General features: G+C 44.8%; 1 protein-coding gene across 3 annotated transcripts in view; it reads left to right on the top strand.

Moving 5' to 3' along the window:
• Positions 1-6,593: 6,593 nt before the first annotated feature.
• The window catches only part of PCMT1 (protein-L-isoaspartate (D-aspartate) O-methyltransferase), a 35,775-nt gene continuing 24,985 nt past the window's right edge, over positions 6,594-17,383 (top strand). For all 3 annotated transcript variants that reach the window (XM_076333866.1, XM_076333867.1, XM_076333869.1), the window contains exon 1: positions 6,594-6,855. In XM_076333866.1, the coding sequence (XP_076189981.1) occupies positions 6,594-6,855 (262 nt within the window). The remainder of the gene's footprint in view (positions 6,856-17,383) is intronic.

Here is a 17,383-nt window from a genome sequence, read left to right as displayed (position 1 = left end):
GTCCCCGTCCTGGGGTAACGGCGCGACGCCCTGCGGGGGCTGGAGGGGCGGCCGCAGCGGGGGGTGCCCCGCCCCGCCGTCCTGCTGCCAGCGCGGGCCTCGCCAACACCGACAGCAGGCCGCTGAACCGGCGAGTATCGCCCAGGCGTTGTCTGCAGAATCGGGTCCGGGAGAGGAAGAAATAAAGAAAGCAGCGAATTTGCCAGTGTACTTACCTGCCTGCTCAGCTGGGCCGCCTTCCCCCCGGAACGTCCTCACGCATTTGTATCGTCTCTGCAAGGTCACCCACTTCTGCTTTCTCAAAATCAGTGACTTTTACAGCAACTAATCGTCTCTGGTCTAGATTTGCCTTTAAATATCTGCGAGTGATACTCTCCGCCCTCTGTCAGATTCCTGCCCATACAGAAGTACAACAATATTTTTTTTTGCCCCAAATAGCGTGTTAAATCAAAGAAGAGCACACATATACTTCCTCGCTTGAGACCTAAACAACCGTGCAATAAAGAGTTCAGAGGTTAGTTGTAAAACGAGCTGGCGGCTGACACAGCTATGTTGTGATTTCAGGGGATGGGACTATCTGCCCAGTCACTGCAGGGCAGTAAGGGACTCTCTCACAAGCACCTTCCTGCTTTTTCAACCTGATTTTCTGCTGCATTTTTTTCAAAGCTGCCACTGCCAGCTCTCTGAGGTTCTGTCAGGTGGACTTAACCAGCATCAGCAGCAGTGGCTTGGTCAAACTTTCACCTGTGTTATTGCAGTTTGCCTGCCAAAGCCATCTGTCAGGTTTCTAGTATACAGCATTCTTGAGTTCCTCAAGTCTGCTGTGCCGTTTTGTAATCCTTCAGATGCGATACCAAATCAGTGACATTTTCTATGCTTTATGCATCATTTGAACTTCAATTGTGAGGAACTTTTTTTTTTCATAATTATGTACAGCAGAATCCAACACTGAACATATTCAAAAAGCCGGATGCTATCGTAGTCTGCCATACTGCAAGCCTTAAAACAGCTTTGTTGCACGCCGCAGTAGCGTTATTATCGTACAGTAGCCAGTACCTCTGGTGCCCTGTATTAAGCTGCTAACAGCAATACCCAACTCCAAGGGTATTTTCAGCTAATTCTCATAACACTTGTGAGAAAGGTCAACAGGCAGCCTCAGAATACAGCTACAGACCAGATAGCTAAAAGTGAGGGAGATAACAGTGGGATTATTGAAATGTTTTATTAGGCAAGTATTTTTGTTGGCTACTTCATAATGTCTGTGTGTATTTTTTCTCTTGTGCTCTTGGATGGTTTCTTTGCTCAGGATTGCTTGTTCAAAAGCATTTGGGAAGTATTAAGGGAAGTAGGCTGGACATAAAGGCTTATTTTCATTAAGAGGGAAAGAAGAATCACAATTTTTCTTCCCTGTCTTACACTTTTTTTAAGAAAATGTTGGCAGCATGTTATGTGATGGAGGCGAGAGCTGTGATGGATTGAGGGCTGCTCTATAAACCTTTAAATATATTCTCTGTGTTTGATCACTGTGAAAGATGTGTACAGTGTTAGTATGTTGTTTCAGTGTAATAGCAGATTTAAATAAACAAATAAAAGGAGGAAACACACTGGGAGAAAATATGCCTCATCAAATATTTCTGAGGTTGTCAAAAAGGACGTTAAGTCTAGACAAAGCTGACTCTGGGCATTGGGTCCAAACATATTAGCTGAGACAACAAGGAGCATCTATGGATTATCCTTAAACGTGGCTAAAGCTAGGAGTGTGAGTGAAAGGGAAGAAAACTGAAAGTGTGCCTCTCTCTCTGCCAAAGGTTAGGGGGCCTGGGAATAAAGGTACTCACTAGAGCAGTGGATGTACTAGGGCAGGATAAAGCTAATCCTGAACGCTATTTGCTTATAATCTGCTTTCCTACAATTATCATTCAACAATATTTTAAGAAAGTTATTTGGAGGCACCATATTTACTGCTGGTCGTAACTCCTAGAGTTGTGCCCAGTTCCATCTCTTGAACAAGCGCAGTCGCTATACAGGGTACTGTGGGGATGGGAATCTCACTAACGGACATTCCTGAGTTTGATTTTAATGAGCAAACACTGCACCACCTGGCATGACAAGGCACTTAAGCAGAAAACAACGGAGAAAGGAATGTGCAGCTGGAAGGAGAAAAACAAGATAAAGACCATGAAGGCATTTCGCATGATCAGAAAGAACGGGCCAATCTGCTAGAGCATAGATGCGCGTGAACACAAGGCTGTAACCTATCTGCAAGCTGCAGGTAGCGCGTGTCCATAGTAGATAACTATATAAGCCTTGTTATAAGTATGAATAAAGGAGAATGACCATACTCATATTGAGATCCATCATTACTCCGGATTCGCACTCCCGCTCCGCCGTCGACACCGGACAAGGTAAACTCCGACAGGGTACTGCAAAGCAGATTTAAGAGCAGAGTGCCAGGGCCCTGGGTGCGTTCATAAGCCTTACTTGCCCTCACCTGGGGCTCCCACCTGCGCTGGGGCACCCGCTCCTGGCCTGAGCTGTGTTGTAGGAGGGCCTGTGCCCAGCCATGTCCTGACTTGGTGACTGGCTTGACTTGGGGCCTGACCTGTCACTTTGCTTTTGCTTGATGGTAAAACCATTACCGTCCCCAGCCCTGTTCTGCTTGTCTTGCTCGGAGACTGTGGGATGGTGTCCTGCTGCGTGGCATTGTCATCCCTGGCTCCAGGCTCACCTTCTCTCACAGAGGGGTCCCAGTCCCACTGCTCCCTAACATGGAGAGTCACTGATGTGTCTGGGTCCTTCTCACCTCCTCTTTGAGCGCAGGGCTGGGAAAAGAGGGATGTGGAGTTCAAAACAACGTGAACTTCTGAAATGGAAAAACAAAATGAAGGCACACACCAAACTGGCTTGAGATTACAGGAAAAGAAATGAGAAATCAGGAGACTGATTAAGTTAAAAACAGAAGGGAAGCGGGAAGAGGAGTGACTGTAGGTGTAGAAGCCACTTAGTGTGGGCTTTAGGACATAACTGCGGAAATGTTCAGCAGGAACATTTCACAAGGAAATTTCTGCTTGTGGTATGTATATGCAGAAGCAGATGGGATCAGACAGTGATGATCAACTTTTCATACGCTTTTTAAATTCAAAAAATTTTTAAAATCTACTGGGTTCATGAGGTGGGAGGGAAGGGATGAAACAGAAATAGTAGCATGGAGGGGTTTATATATAAATGTATGTAAGTACTGCTAAGGGATTGAGATGTGGGTGAATGTGCGGAAAAGGAGAGAGATCCGACATGTGCTTAAAATTAGTGGGATCTCCATGCCAGAACAATTAAGTGATGGCCCACTCTGGCTGCTGGCATTCCCGTGTCTCTTCCCTAATGGGGCTGTCCATGCACCAGGTCCCTGGAGAGTCTAGGGAGATGGCTGTACCTGTGGAAGATGGAGGTGCCTGCAACTGACAGCGGGCATCCAGGGACCAAGGTGCTCACACTGGTTTGGACAAGTGAGGGGGAAGAGGATACAGGAATGCTGAGTGTCAGAGCAGATGGAGAGGTTCCACACGAGTGCTGAAGGCCAGAAAACTTTTTTTTTTTTAATTTCTGCTTGTCTTTTACTCTACTGTAGTATGTCTATGTTCCTTTTAGTTTTATCTTAATGGATATGCTCCTAATAAGTTGAAAAATGGACTCATGGCCTGGGGTTATAGAGCAAAAAGAGCGAGGGGCCCTGTTTACTGCACAAATGGGTGCATCCTGCTGCTATTGGTGCACGTTAGTTTCTCAGGGCCCTTTGAGGCAACTTGGCTTGTCCTAAAGCTCCTGGAAACTTGCAGAGCCAAATGCTGTTTCCTTCACACATGCCTGGTATCCATCCAAGACACCCCAGATATTGCTTAGGAAGGCTCACACTTATGTTGTCATTCTCTGAATAGCCATGCCAAGAATGTAGCCAAGAAATGGACAATAGGTACATTCAGTCTGAAAGTGCCTGGGCAAGTCTGCAAGTTCCTAGGAGATAAAGGTGGGCTCTTTCTCTGTGCTCTGTGACAAGCTTAACCATAATTCAAGCCGGTCCTGGTAAGCAGTGTCAGTTCATATGTAAACGGTTTCTCTTGTGTTTCTGGTCTCCCAAGGGGGTAAGTATCCCTGGAATGCTTTTAAACGTGGGCCAGCTAGTTTCTTGCCAACAACCTCTCTATGTGAGAGCAATGCAGTTTGCTTGCATCTGACAACAGAAAATGTCTTTTGCATTTAAAACAATGAAGTATTTTTGTGTGTATTTTTACAATGTCTGTCTGTTCTCTGTATTTGCTGCCCTTTGGGAATTCCTCTAACTCCATGGCTTCTTTCCTTCTTTTCTAGCCCCTGGATATAACAGGGAGACCTTTTATATTCTGGGGCAGGCTGGGAGTCTCTCACGGACTGTAGAGCAGTTGCCAGATCATGCTTAGGAGAAGTTACGTGGAGAATACAGAATGAAGCAGTGGAACTGTCTCCAGGATTAGAAGAACCAGATGGAAAAGATCTGGGAAGTCTGTGGATGGGACCTGGAGTATGCATTGGGCAACTGCCAGATTTGCCCTGGACTGAATGCTAGCCAGAAAAGCAGATTCCCACCTTCACCTCATTTTCTTCACCTCAAGCAGCAATGATGGGATGGAGCGTATGTGTTGTGTGGAACTGGAACAGGCTCATACTTCCCAGGATGGGTTCTCGCACAGAAGACGACGGTATCTGTGTCTCCCATGGTGGTATGTTAGGCTGTGTGTGTCCTTGTGTCAGGAATGCTTTTAAGAAACAATATAATATTTGAATTTGTATCTGCTGGATGATACCTGTTTTCTCTAATGTTTATATGACGTACTATGGATAGGGCCTATCTATTCGTAGTTATGTATCACTATTCTCATGTTTCAAAAGAAAAAGAACTGAAAAACCGTGCTGTCTGGTACCAAGTAGATGACACACCTGCACTGTTGCGCCTGGTCAGGAGAGGAAGCGCTGTGAAATTGCAGTCCCGGGCGTGTGGAAGCTCGTTCACAGGGACCAGAAGGGGGCACAAATGCAAAAGTCACAGCACTGACAGTAGGTTCCCCGAAGTTGTCTGCAATAATGGAATTTGCTTTCCTTTAAAAACAATAGAAACACATATAAATAACAGGAGGCAAAATTAATCATTAAGGAGTTTAGGAGTACCACGTGATTGTAGGAAATCAGTTCTATGGTTTTCTGCATTACGCTACGGGCTGTGGGAGGAACCGGGGGCGCTGCTTTTCCCTTAGGATTGCTACTTCATCGTGTGCCTGCGCTGGGACAGAGTAAAGGCCACATCGGAAGTACCAGTCTGGCATTTATTAAATTCTGAGTTACTGATTTTATGACCTAGACACCTTTTAAAAGGAATTTTAATTTGTAACTTTGTCCCACAACAGCATCGCACTAGTAACAGGCCGTCGGTACTCCGGCAGCGTTTAGCCGCACACGCAGGTGCCACCTCCCACAACCTTCCCACCCTCCCCATTTTTTGTGTTGTTTTCCAGGTGTTCAGCCACATCGTCCTTCCCCTGGCAGCCCACCACCGTTTCACACACCCCCCCCCCGCAATGACTGCCGCCTTGGGGGCAGCTCCCGCGCCGCCGGGGCAGGGGCGGCAGGGCCGCCGGCGCGCCCGCGCCAGCTGACCAATGGCAGCCTCCAACACGTCGGCCCGGCCCGCGCGGGCTGGCCGCGGCCAATAGGCGCGCCCCATGCAAAACGCCGCGCCGCGGGGCGGCGATAATTGGCTCCGTCGCAAGGGCGGCGGGGCGCGCGCTGGGCCCCGGCGGCAGGACGGGCCGGGGACCGGCGCTCCCACCGCCCTCCTTCTTCGGTACGCGGCGTGTGCCGGCCCATTTCACGAGCGACCAAAGCCGGGAAGGTGGCGGCGGGGGGGGGGGGGGTACCGACGTGCCGCTTCGCTAGCTCGTTCAGTAACGGAGCTCCTAAGCTCGCAAACCCGCGCCCGCAGCCCTGCCGCTTCTGGGGCGAGGGCAGCGCTGCGCCCCCGCCGCCAGCGCGGGATCCGCGGCCCCTGCAACCAAACCCGCCAACCGGGAGCTGCCGCTGAGCCCGCGCGACTGGCGCCGCAGGCTGCAGCTGTGGGGAGGGGCGGGCTTGGGCCCCGGGCCCGGGCGGCTGGGCTCCGGAGGACGCTACCGGCACCGGGGCTTGGGCCACCCGTGTGCTCCGCCACCCCGGGCAAGCCCCGCGGCCTCTCCGCACCCCCAGCACCGTGCGAGCGGCCACGACGCGCTGCGGCGGTAAGCGCGCTCGTGCATTACCGGGCGCGCACGGCGGCACTGCGACCGCGGGGGGGAGGAAGGCCGTCTCCCCCGCGCGGGCTACCGGAGCAGCCGAGGGGCGGCCCGACCGCGCTTCCCTCCGCCCGCAGCCCCCAGACATCGGCGGGGCGGGAGGCGATCGGCCCTTGAAGGGCGGCTGCAGAACGACGCCACCCCCCCGCACGCGGGGAGATCCCCGCGCGCGGCCCCGGGGGCGACGGGCGCGCATGCGCGGGGTCCAGCGCGGGCCGGCGGAGCGGCGGCGGCCGGAGAATGTCGGGCGCGCGGGGCGGTGGGCGCGTGGCCCCTCCCCCCGGCGGGCGCGCCGCAGCCGCAGCGGCGGCGGGGGGGGGAGGAGGAGGCGGCGAGGAGGCGGTGCCTGTGTCGGCGCTGGAGGTTGTGTCCTTCCTGGGGAAGCTGCTGTGCGCAGTCGCGGCGCTGAAGGCGGCTCTGTACCTGCTCCGCAGAGTGTGTCTAGCCATGGCCTGGAAGTCGGGAGGCGCCAGCCACTCCGAGCTCATCCACAATCTCCGCAGTGAGTCCGGGGCGGGGGCGCGGCGGGGCGCGGGCGGGGCTCCTCTCGCATTAGCCCCGGGGTGACCGTTACCGGCCGCACGCACTTCGCATTCCCGCGGCGCCCGCTCAGCCGCCAACTGTCAAGGAGCAGCGCCGGCGGGGGGAGGAGGCGAAGGCGGCGCCCAGCCGGGGGGTGTGTGTCTGGGTGTCCGTCCGGGTCCCTCCCGGGAGGGCGCGGCGAGCGCCGCCGCCGCCGTCCCGCAGCCGGGCGGAGGGCGGCGGCCGCTGGCGCAGGGCGGGCCCGGGCTGTTGTTGCGGGAGGAGATGCGGCGGGAGGGGCGGCGCCGATGGCGGTCCCGAAGGGGAAGCGCCGTGCGGTGGCTGTGGCTGTTGTCAGCCCGCCGCCTCCCCCTCCTTCCCGGCCCGGTTCCCGCCGCCTCGTCCCCGCCTGCCCATAACGCTCTTGTGTGAGCTGAGGCGGGGCCGCGGCGGCAGCTCCGGAGGATCCGTGATCCTCCGCACGCACCGGGCTCGGCGTCCCTCTGGCTTCGCTCTGGCCGCCTCTGCCGGGTCAGCACGCCCGCCGGGCGGCGGGGAGCGGCGCCCCGAGGCCCCTCGCAGGGTGGGCGGGGGAACGGTGGTGTCGGCGGGCGCGCAGCGGCCGTCCTTCAGTCTTTCAGGCCCCGGCTGAACGCAGTGGGAGCTGCCCGGGTTTGGGAAACGCGCGGAAGGGGCCGAGGTTGTTTTTGTTGGGCGAAAGGGGCTTGTGGCAGCAGTCCACTCGTGAGGTCCGAAACGCTCGCTTTTGGCCCCAGTCCCGAGTTGCTCCTTTCGAAGAGGTGGGCTACGACCGCTGGGAGAGGAGAGGAGCTGCCGAGGTTACAGACTCATGCTGTCGCCGAGCTTTCCGGTGACTGCCTGGGACTTGGCGTTCCTTGTCCTTGCCGAGGGTTTGTGCTGTCCCCGTGCTGCGCGTGGAAGGTGTTGGGCGGGTGCTCTTCACTGATGTACTTCAGTACAAGTCTGCAGGGTCATTTACATATGATCCAGGCTGAGAGGACAGTGTGATAAGATAACACCTTCTCTATTCAGAGCTTCCATTTTTCATATTAGCCTTGGATTAATCCGTATTAGATACGCTTGTAGTGTCTCTCTTCTTTACTCCCGGTCTTTCCCTTCCTCTCCTCAAGTCTGTGTCCTAGACATAAAAGGATGTAGTTTTGGAGCCTGTATTATGGCAGTTGTCTCCTATTTTAGTGATGCTGCAAGACCACAGACAACTTCACCTGTTTGGCCTCCTCTTTATTTTGGAGATATAGGAGAATCGTCCTTGTTGTTTTCTCTAGTCTGCTTATGTTAGATCCTCTGATCCTGTGGTCTTTTCCAGTGTTGTCTTTTGCCGCTCTTTTGAGAACTCTTCTATCCAGTAGAGCAATATATGCTGAAGTGACTGTCCATCTCGCTGTAAAAACTGCCTCTTTAACAAATAGATAATAACTTCTCTAGTTACAAGAGCCTGCAGTGCATTGTTTTGTTTTGCTTTGCAACTGTAAGGGCTAGAAATACTGTTCTAGTGAAATTCTGTTCCCTTACACGGCAGGGGAAAACTTTCTGATGTAAAAATGAATTGCAAGCTCCAAAATACATCCAAAAAAGTGATTATTGCCAGAATTGTCTATGGCTCTGAGAACCTGAAGGCAAAACTGATTTCTTTGTTGAAGAAGACAATGACAGTGTTTTTCAACACATGGACACTCTTTAGGACTTTGCAAATAATAATGATGAAAAAGCTAAAACCCATTATAGTTAGTACACAACAATAGTAGTATAGGAAGAGGAAAGTAAACTGGAAGCGTTTAATATTGTAATCTCAAAATATACAGTGATGGTAATTACCTGGAAAATTACAGTCTGTAATTTTCCTCTCTCTGTTTTGCGTATGTATGCCAAAATATTTTGAGGGGTGTTAAATAGTGGTTTGGAAATAAAATGTTGTGGAGGCACAGAGGCTTTTGATCTTGCAGCAAGATTGATTGCATTGTTGACCTCAGTGGGACTCCAGTGGTGGTGTAGGGCTTTATCAGTGCAGAGCAGTTGCAGGATTAAGACCGTAACTTTTTTAAATAAGAGTTCTCCAGGTAAGATGATACCTTGTTGCTAAAGTTGGGAACAAGTTTAGAAGAAAGTACTGGTTTATATGATATATAATTCTCTCAGATATGTTTTCAACAAACTTAAAATCATTGGTTACAGAAAGACTAAAATGTTCTAGAGAATTCCTTTTGAGTAGTAGATCCCTCAATGTATTTAACTTTTTTTTTCTCTAAAAACAGCTAAGTAGCGTAGCTTTTCTAGCATTTTTATGCTAGAAGTAAGAATGCAAGGCAGATGAGGTTAATTTGATGCTGAGTGTTTGTCTTCTGTGTAACTTAGTAGCTGAATGTGTAATTTAGTGTGTAATTTGCATAACTTAAAGGAAATAATGCAGGTTGTAGTGACACAGTGTTTTCTTCTGCAGCAAAGCCTGGTTGAGAAGTTCTTGCTCCTGCCCTTACACCACAAGTCGTCTCTTCACTGTGCTTACAGAACTGCTTGTGAGGGAGGCTGTGTTGTAAGACTGGGTCACTTTCTCATTACTCCCCTTGTGAAACATTGAGGTTTAAACTCCTCAGTATCTGTAAGCTGTTGTACTGTTGTGGTTAGAGAAGCAGTGAACTTTGTTATGGGTGTAAGTGGGCTGGGGAGAATGGGAGCTTCTTAAACTGGTTTTGCTCCCAAACAAAAACATCAGTGGAAAACTCCTGTAGGCTATGTATTCTTTTCCTTTAAAACAGCTATAAAGGTTATTCTTCATTTTAAGTTGTTATTGACAGTTACTAATGCTTCTATTTTGTGGCAATAAAGTGCTCTAATTTCATGAAACTATATTAACATATGCACATTTCGCTGTTGCCTTAACTATAGAATTAATCTTTCTATAAAGGTAACAATCATTGTTTTAGAGCAGTGGTAAGTGCTTTTCTTTATTTGCATGCAGATTTAGGCAAGCATTCTTTACAAGTCTTACCTTTGCTTTTGTGTCTTTAAAAGGGACAAAATAATGAAGAGGGTCCTGGAACTCTGCATATTTTTTCAGTGCATACTTAGAGATAAGTGACTGAAGAATGTTGCGTGACTTTTTGTTTTGTTGTTTTGATTTTTAGCTGCTTGTTGCATTGTAAACATGTTCTTGCACTGTTAATTTGAGGCATCATATATGCACAATTTGTGACATATACAAAATAAACTTGCTTAAAATGCACTCTTTTCTTCACAACAAAAATGCTGTCCTTGAATGTGCTGTTTCCATGAGGTGTTCAGCTGCTTTGTTTTCCAGTGACTCTTGAAACTACTTCTCATTTTAACAAAGGCTTTTTTTTCCTCTGAATGTTTGATTCTTCCAGTATTAGAGCTATCTTAAAAAAATATTTTTCACCCTTACAGAGTAATTATTTCAATCTTCGCTTCTTCCTAACTGAAAATGGTTGAACATGTGCCTTCAAACTTGAGCAAACTTTCCCCCTAAGAATATTTAAATGAAGATCTTTTAGCAGGCAAAGCTTCTAGGAAACTATCTAAATGCAGGTTACTGTAGGGTTAGAAATCATGCTAAACATAGAAATAATTGACTGTGTTTAAATACATAACTGTGACTGAAGTTTCTTTTTGTTATAACTTACCGTATAGGGATGCTGAGAAAGCAGGGAAAGACTGGGTAATTAGTGACTTATTTACTGTTATCTTGCTTGGTTGAAGATCTTTGGATTCTAAATCTGTGGGTTTTTTTTCCCCTATCCACTGTTCTCTCATCTCACTATGGGGTCATTTTGATCTCCTTCTGTCTTTCATACTTGGGCTCTTGCCAAGTCCTGTTTACACACCAACATCTTAGAAATCAGCTTTTCTTCCCCACTTGCAGAACTGAAAAATTGGTCCCTGTCCAATTCACAGTCCATCAAAGTTAATTAAGTTTCCTTATCACACCTCTCTCTCTCTCTCCTCCAATCAATATGGTATGCTGCCATATGACAATCTTTCTTTGCTTATTTCTCTGATCATGTTGTGCCAGTGGTGTTATAACCACATATACATGCTTTTGAATCCACATTTCTAGGTGACAGTGAAGGTGAATTAACTTCACTGTGGCTAAAGTGCTGCATAATGTTGTTAACCATCTGTGGGCTTGTTTCCTGCTACACTCTTTTTCTCTTCCTCATCATTTTGTATCACAAAAGTTAGCCACTGTAATTTACGAGATACTACAAATTCCATAGAATTTCGTGCCTCATTTGAGACCAGATTCCTAATTTTTCGGTGTGAATGGTGTTTCGAATCAGTATATATTCAAATATTGTCAGGCTTTGTGGATTCTATTCTTAGACATGCTAAAGATATTTCTCTGAGCGTTTTATTATTTAGATGTTAAATAATTAAAAATGACATCTCGGCAAGTTTCATCATAGTGATGGCTTATCTACAATGAATCTGCACCTTTGTTGCAGGTTTGTGATTGCTGAGGACAAATCTCTTTGGGAACTGCCATTAATGTGAAGGCATTGAATATGGCATTGCTAAGTCTAAGCTAGGTTCAGCAAGGACTAAACATCGTTTTTGTTTTGTTTTTTTCCCCTGCCATGTCATTTTCCTTGTTTTATCCAAATCTCTTTTATATCTGGCTAATTTTGTTCAAGGAAGAGTAATGTAACTTGGATGAACATGAAGAAAGGAAATAGCAATGGAAAATTAGACCAATAAAAACCACTTAACCCAAATTTAATACCTCCACTGTACAAGCAGTTATGCTGCCTGTTGTGTGCATTCAGTGAACACACTTTCCTTCAACATATATGTTGTATTGAGGCTTGGGTGACTAAGCATTGTAACTCACGGCTGGATAGTGAAACAGTTGAAAATTGAACTTTTTTTTTTATTAAAAATTAACACATCCACTGATATGTTAGTTTAAGAATACCTAAAATTTCTTAAATTTAGTTGATGTCTCAGGTGGCGTAGAGTTGAAATCTGTGATGCTATTTTTTGGAGCATTGAGACTTTTTTATTTTGTTAGCAAGTAATTTGAATAATTGCCTAAAAGAGTTGCCACGAGACTTTTTCTGTTAGTGATTTAAGTATTTGTTAGTGATTTGCCCATGTCAGTGAAATGTTTTGAAGGAATTTCTACACCCTTGACCTTCTAAGAGGGAGGCATTTGAGTAAATCAAGACAACTTAACATCCCAGAAGATAAGAAATGTTAACAGAAAGGAAAAATAACTTTAATAACATTCATCACGTTTTATCTGTGTGTAAATTAGGACTGTGTTCTTAACTGGTTCTTTGTTGTTGGCATATTTTGTTTTTCGCCTCAATGTTATACAAGGTGTTGATGTAATGTTAAAAACATACCCATTCTTTCCCACAACAACCCCAAAATTCAGTCCAATGAAGTCCATGTCCTCAGTCATCCGGGAAAAAAAGAGAGCATGTTTTTGGCTGCTTATTTGTATCACAACACTTTATAATCAGTCATTTTAAATTAAAAATGTTTATTTCTTTTGCTTAAGATTTTTTTTTTCCCTCTGGTTGGGTTTAATGGCATAATACTACTTTTTCTGGTAGTCTGAAGCTGCCTAATAATCTACAGTAAAATGGAAATAATTTTGCAAATCTGTCCCTTAGAGGTGATTACCACTGCTTGTGGGCGTGTTAAAGAGAGGGAATCTTGTACGTTTTAGTTTCAATATAACTCCAAGCTTTTCTTTAATGCTACTGTTTCTTTCATCCTGATGTAGTACTAAGAGCTGTTAGTAAGTGTCCTGGTTTTGGCTGGGGTAGAATGACTGTGTGGTGCTCAGTTGCTGGCTGACGTTAAACCACAACAGTAAGCTTGGAAAGAAATGCATAATGTTCGTGTTCTTTTGGATGATCATTTCTGTGAATATAATACCTCAAAGTCATGTTTGTTAGTGTTATGATAACACTTTTTTAAGAAAAAATTTTTCTTAAGACTGTTACAAGATGAGGTTCATTTTATTCATTCTGCCTTTCTTTGAAGATCTGCTAAAGCTATTGAAGTAGTCTTGCTTCAAGCCTTATTTTGAGGAGAGTTGCTTATCCGTCTGTCCTATCCAGCTAAGTTTATCTTAACCTCTGTAACAGTTTTTAGTTATTACTGATGGCTTTTGCTGCTTTGTATTAAACTCTTCAGTTTTGACATTCCGTGTGATTTGTAAGTGAAGTTCAGCCCTCTCAAATGTAGAGGGATCAAGGTGTGCTCAGAGGTGAAGTCTCCCTCATCTGCACACAGGTGTTAAAGTTTATTGGAAAGCACAGTTCTGTGTTCTTGCAGGCTGAACACAACCTTAGTCACTTTCTTCTTTCATGTACTCCCAAAAGTTTCTTCACTCAGCTGCTGATACAGATTTAGACAAAATCAAGATAACCATTTTGATAAATGTGAGTACATTATGGATGGCTTTTGTGATAAAGATATGCACTGTAGGACTATGAGCAAAGAACTAGCATGCCTTTCTCCACCCCCAGAGAAGAAAATAGTTAATATCAACTTTGCAACATTGGCCTACAGTATGAGGGAGCAACAAAGCTGTGGTTAAGTATGTTTAAATTAGTAATCTGTAGACTTTCAGATCCATGAAAATGAATAGAGAGCTCTTATCCATTATACTAAGATGGACAGGTGGTTTTTGAAGGTGATCGTTATTAAATAGGGAAGGAGTACTCCCATAAAGTAGAAGTGACATTTTGGAGGGTAAGCTTATATTTAGCTGAATCTTGAGGCTGTATACCAGTTTGTGTTAACCTAGCTTTTGGTTCCCATGTGGTTTTACCTCTGCATGTTTTGAGTAGCATTTAGATGCCAATTTAATTTAAAAAAAAAAAATTATTTTATTTTTAATTTCTGCCTCCTTGGGATTTTCATGGGATTTGATCTTTGTGTTTAATTTCTGGACTCTAAAATTAGTTCTGATGGACCCTTACTTTCCTCAGTCTTTGTCGTGTCTCTGAACGACAGACTCTCAACTGATTCCTTCCAGTTGGCTGTATGCAACATTCTGTTTGAATAATGTATTATTGTGAATCTAAATCATAGTGATAACAGACATGCAGCTGAATGCTTGAGGCAGATACTCTTAAATTATCAGCAAAGCACGAGAGGCTTGTATATATTAGCAGTTTAAAAACACTTGTTTACAAACACCTACTTTTAGGTTCTTTAGCACAAAGAGCTTTGTATGTTTTTGGGGTCAGTGTCCTTTATTGGATCTTGAGATGCTGATCCATCACTTCTTGTTCAAAGTGCTTTCTTTGTGTTCACGGTTTACAGTGAAATCTTCCTATGCTTGTTACTTTAAAAAAAAAAATTCTATTAACTGAATTGCTTGTTTTCCCATCTTTTTCTTTCCTCTCCCCACACAAAAAGACCCTGGCCTTGAAAACATCGGTTGATCAGCTGCTTAAAACCAACTAACTTCACATTGCTTGAAAATCGAGATGTGGTTCTGTTCCAGCCCACTTTCCTCTTGAAAGTTGCTAGCTGGTTTGCGTGGGTCAGATGGAGACATCTGGAAACTGTTATTTGTCACTTGAGTAATTTTCATCCACTTGATACCATCTTTTGTAACATAGAGCTGTATGTGCTTTGCATCATGCTTTAAAACCTCTGTATGATTTAAAAATATCACTGTTTTGCTGAAAAGTCATCTTCATAAGTTAAGTACTCTGCAGTGGTTATGGAGAAAGTAATCTGTGGAGAAACTGAACTATGTGGATGCTGAAGTAGTCCCACAGTAAATGGTTTTGGGATCTGCATGAGCATTTTGTTTATGTAAAGCTAGCAACAGGAGGTGTTTGAGTAGCTGTTTATAGTTTGTATAGTAAGCTTGTGTGCTCGATTTTATCATGTGGCAATGAGACATCCTTTTTCTGATCTGGAAGCTAGCGTTGGTGTAAATGTTGACTGCTAGTATTTATGGTTTGGTTGGAAACTTGTTTGATCAACAGTCAGGATACCATCAGAGATGTAAGCAGTTCTTTGAAAGATAAGCACTTCAGTAATGCATTTGTTGCTAAATAAAAAGATAGGTTGTGTACTTGTTGCTAGTCCGTGGTGTCTTTTCAGACTTTAGCTCTTTTTTCCTTGCTCTCTGACAGCCAGCTGCCCAGTTTCCCAGGTTACATTCAACAGTGGTGTATTTCTGCCTTCAAATCCAAGGACTGCTCTGTGAGCGCTTTTCCTGTTTTCATGGTGTTATTTGTGGAGAAGAAGCAGACCAGAGCGAGTTTTCAAAACATGCTCCAATTATGTCAAGCTGTCACTGCCACAGCCTCTGCACAGAGTAACTCTTGAACTCTGCAGGCCGTGCTCCACTCTTAAGTGGTTACTTTTCGGCTTCAGCCCTTTGAAGCTTAGGAGTTGGGCTGATATAACTTTAATAAACAGATTTACTTTTTGATTTCAAGCTGTAAGCTAGTGTATTTGTGTATTAGCCTTTATAATTTAATATCTGATTTGTTTGCAGTACTGATTATCAGATAGAGTCTTGAAACCCAGCAATCTCCTCACGGAGAGTCTTCTGTGCACATTAACATTGGAAAGGACAATCAACCTATATATATTTAATTGTGAATTATTTTCTTACAATATATAGCTTCCTTTTAAGATTTAGAAAATGTTTTGCATTGGTGTTTTATTAATAAATAATTTACTGTTGATTGTCTTGTTTTTTCAGCACTTAAAGATGGCATGAAATTAGAATGTATTCTTTGCAATATAAACTTTTATTATTGGCTTTTTTAGGGGATATACTTCTTTTCTGGACTTCATTCAGAAACTGATAGAGACTTGTCCCAGACAGAATTAAGGTCCTGGCAGTTGGTCGTTTTGGGACTGACTATGGCAGGAAGGAAAGGACTTTCATTGGAATTCAGTACCTTGCAGTTGCTGTGTTTTTCTGTATTCAACCGTGAGGCTAAGAAAAATTGTTTTTGTTATCAACACAGAAAAAAAATACTACAAAGTCAATATTGACTTTACTGTTTAGGGCTTGATCACTTTTCTTAATTCCCACCTAAAATTTGTTGTTGTCTCCACTATATAATAAGGAAATTTGAAAAGCAGACTTAATCTGTGGGGGGGATAATGTGATGCCCTGTAATTCCACATTCATAGCTGAGAGGGTGTATTTTTTATGAAGAAAGAGCATTATTCAATAATTGAAGTATATGGCTGAGACACGAGATCCAGCTTCTCCCCCTGGTTCTGCTGGGGACTCTGAGCATGGGGAACTTGCTTATCTTTCATCAGTAAGTAAGAAGTTGACGCTAATCAAAGACAGTCCAACAGTCAGCAAATCTCAGGAGTGTTTGCTGAATGAGAGCATCCTGAATGCTCAGAATTTGTAGTTAGTAGCCACTGTTCTTAGGGGGTTTTTTTTGGTCATTTGCCTGTCAGTGTAAGCATCACACTTGACAAAGTTATACGTACTTTGGCTGAAACAAAGTTTTGTGCTTTGTTTTGCACAGACATCCCCAGACAATCTCTGTCATAGAGCTCTTGTACTCTGATTAAACAAGTTGGGGGAAGAATGGGTAAAATATCTAAGTAATAGAATGGAGGCAGAAGATAATTTGTAAATGCTGAGAGGTGAAATTACTTACTTATACTCTAAGTAGAAAGGTGACAGGAATAGATGGCAGGCATGGAGTTTTGTAAAAAGGGGAAATGGATTATGGGTGGTTTGGAAGAAGCCTGCAGTCACAGCAGTACAGAGAAGGTCCCCTGAAAACTGGAGGAGGTTCTCGGCCTTACTGTAGGGCCTGCGGTTGCTCTTCCAAGCTGGAAGCTTGATCTGTGTATTCTCTGCAAGTTTTTTTCCCCAAGGCATAAAAGGAAGGAGCAGATGGCTACCTATAGCTTCTAGAATGTATGCATCTATCTGCACACAATCTCAAGGAATAAATCGCTGCTTTAGATCTTTCCTGAGTGCTTCTCAGCTGCTGCTTTTTGACCTCCCTTATGCCCCCAAAACCTCTCTCTCTTCACTCCTGTTACAATCAGCTTTGCTTATTCTCCTGCCTCTCTTTTTTTTTTAAAGTACATTTATTTTAGAGATACTAATTTCTTGGTGATACCTAATGAGAATATAACAGTAAATTTTTTGTTGTTGTTGTTTCTATGCTTTGTTCACAGAACTGATACACAACTAATTCCAAGTGGTCAGGGGAAAATGATTTTTTTTTTTTCCTTACTATCTTATATTGTCAGTGCCAGTGTGTTAATGGATTGATTTGCTTGTTTTCTTTTGGGGTACAGCTTTGCTCAGTAAGTAAACTTATGAACTGCTGCAAATGCCTGCTGTCTCAGATTAAAAAACTTGCATTGAAATGAGGAGTTTCCTCTAACTGGAACTGTAGTATACAGTTCTAAATTAAGTCAAAGCACAGGATATGTGTAATGTGTGTGGTCTGTGAGGGGACTACATGCTTTTT

This window comes from Aptenodytes patagonicus, chromosome 3, assembly GCF_965638725.1.
Source record: "Aptenodytes patagonicus chromosome 3, bAptPat1.pri.cur, whole genome shotgun sequence".
In the NCBI taxonomy this organism is placed as follows: Eukaryota; Metazoa; Chordata; class Aves; order Sphenisciformes; family Spheniscidae; genus Aptenodytes; species Aptenodytes patagonicus.
The sequence above is the reverse complement of the archived record's forward strand: the minus strand, read 5'-3'. Positions and strand labels throughout refer to the sequence as shown.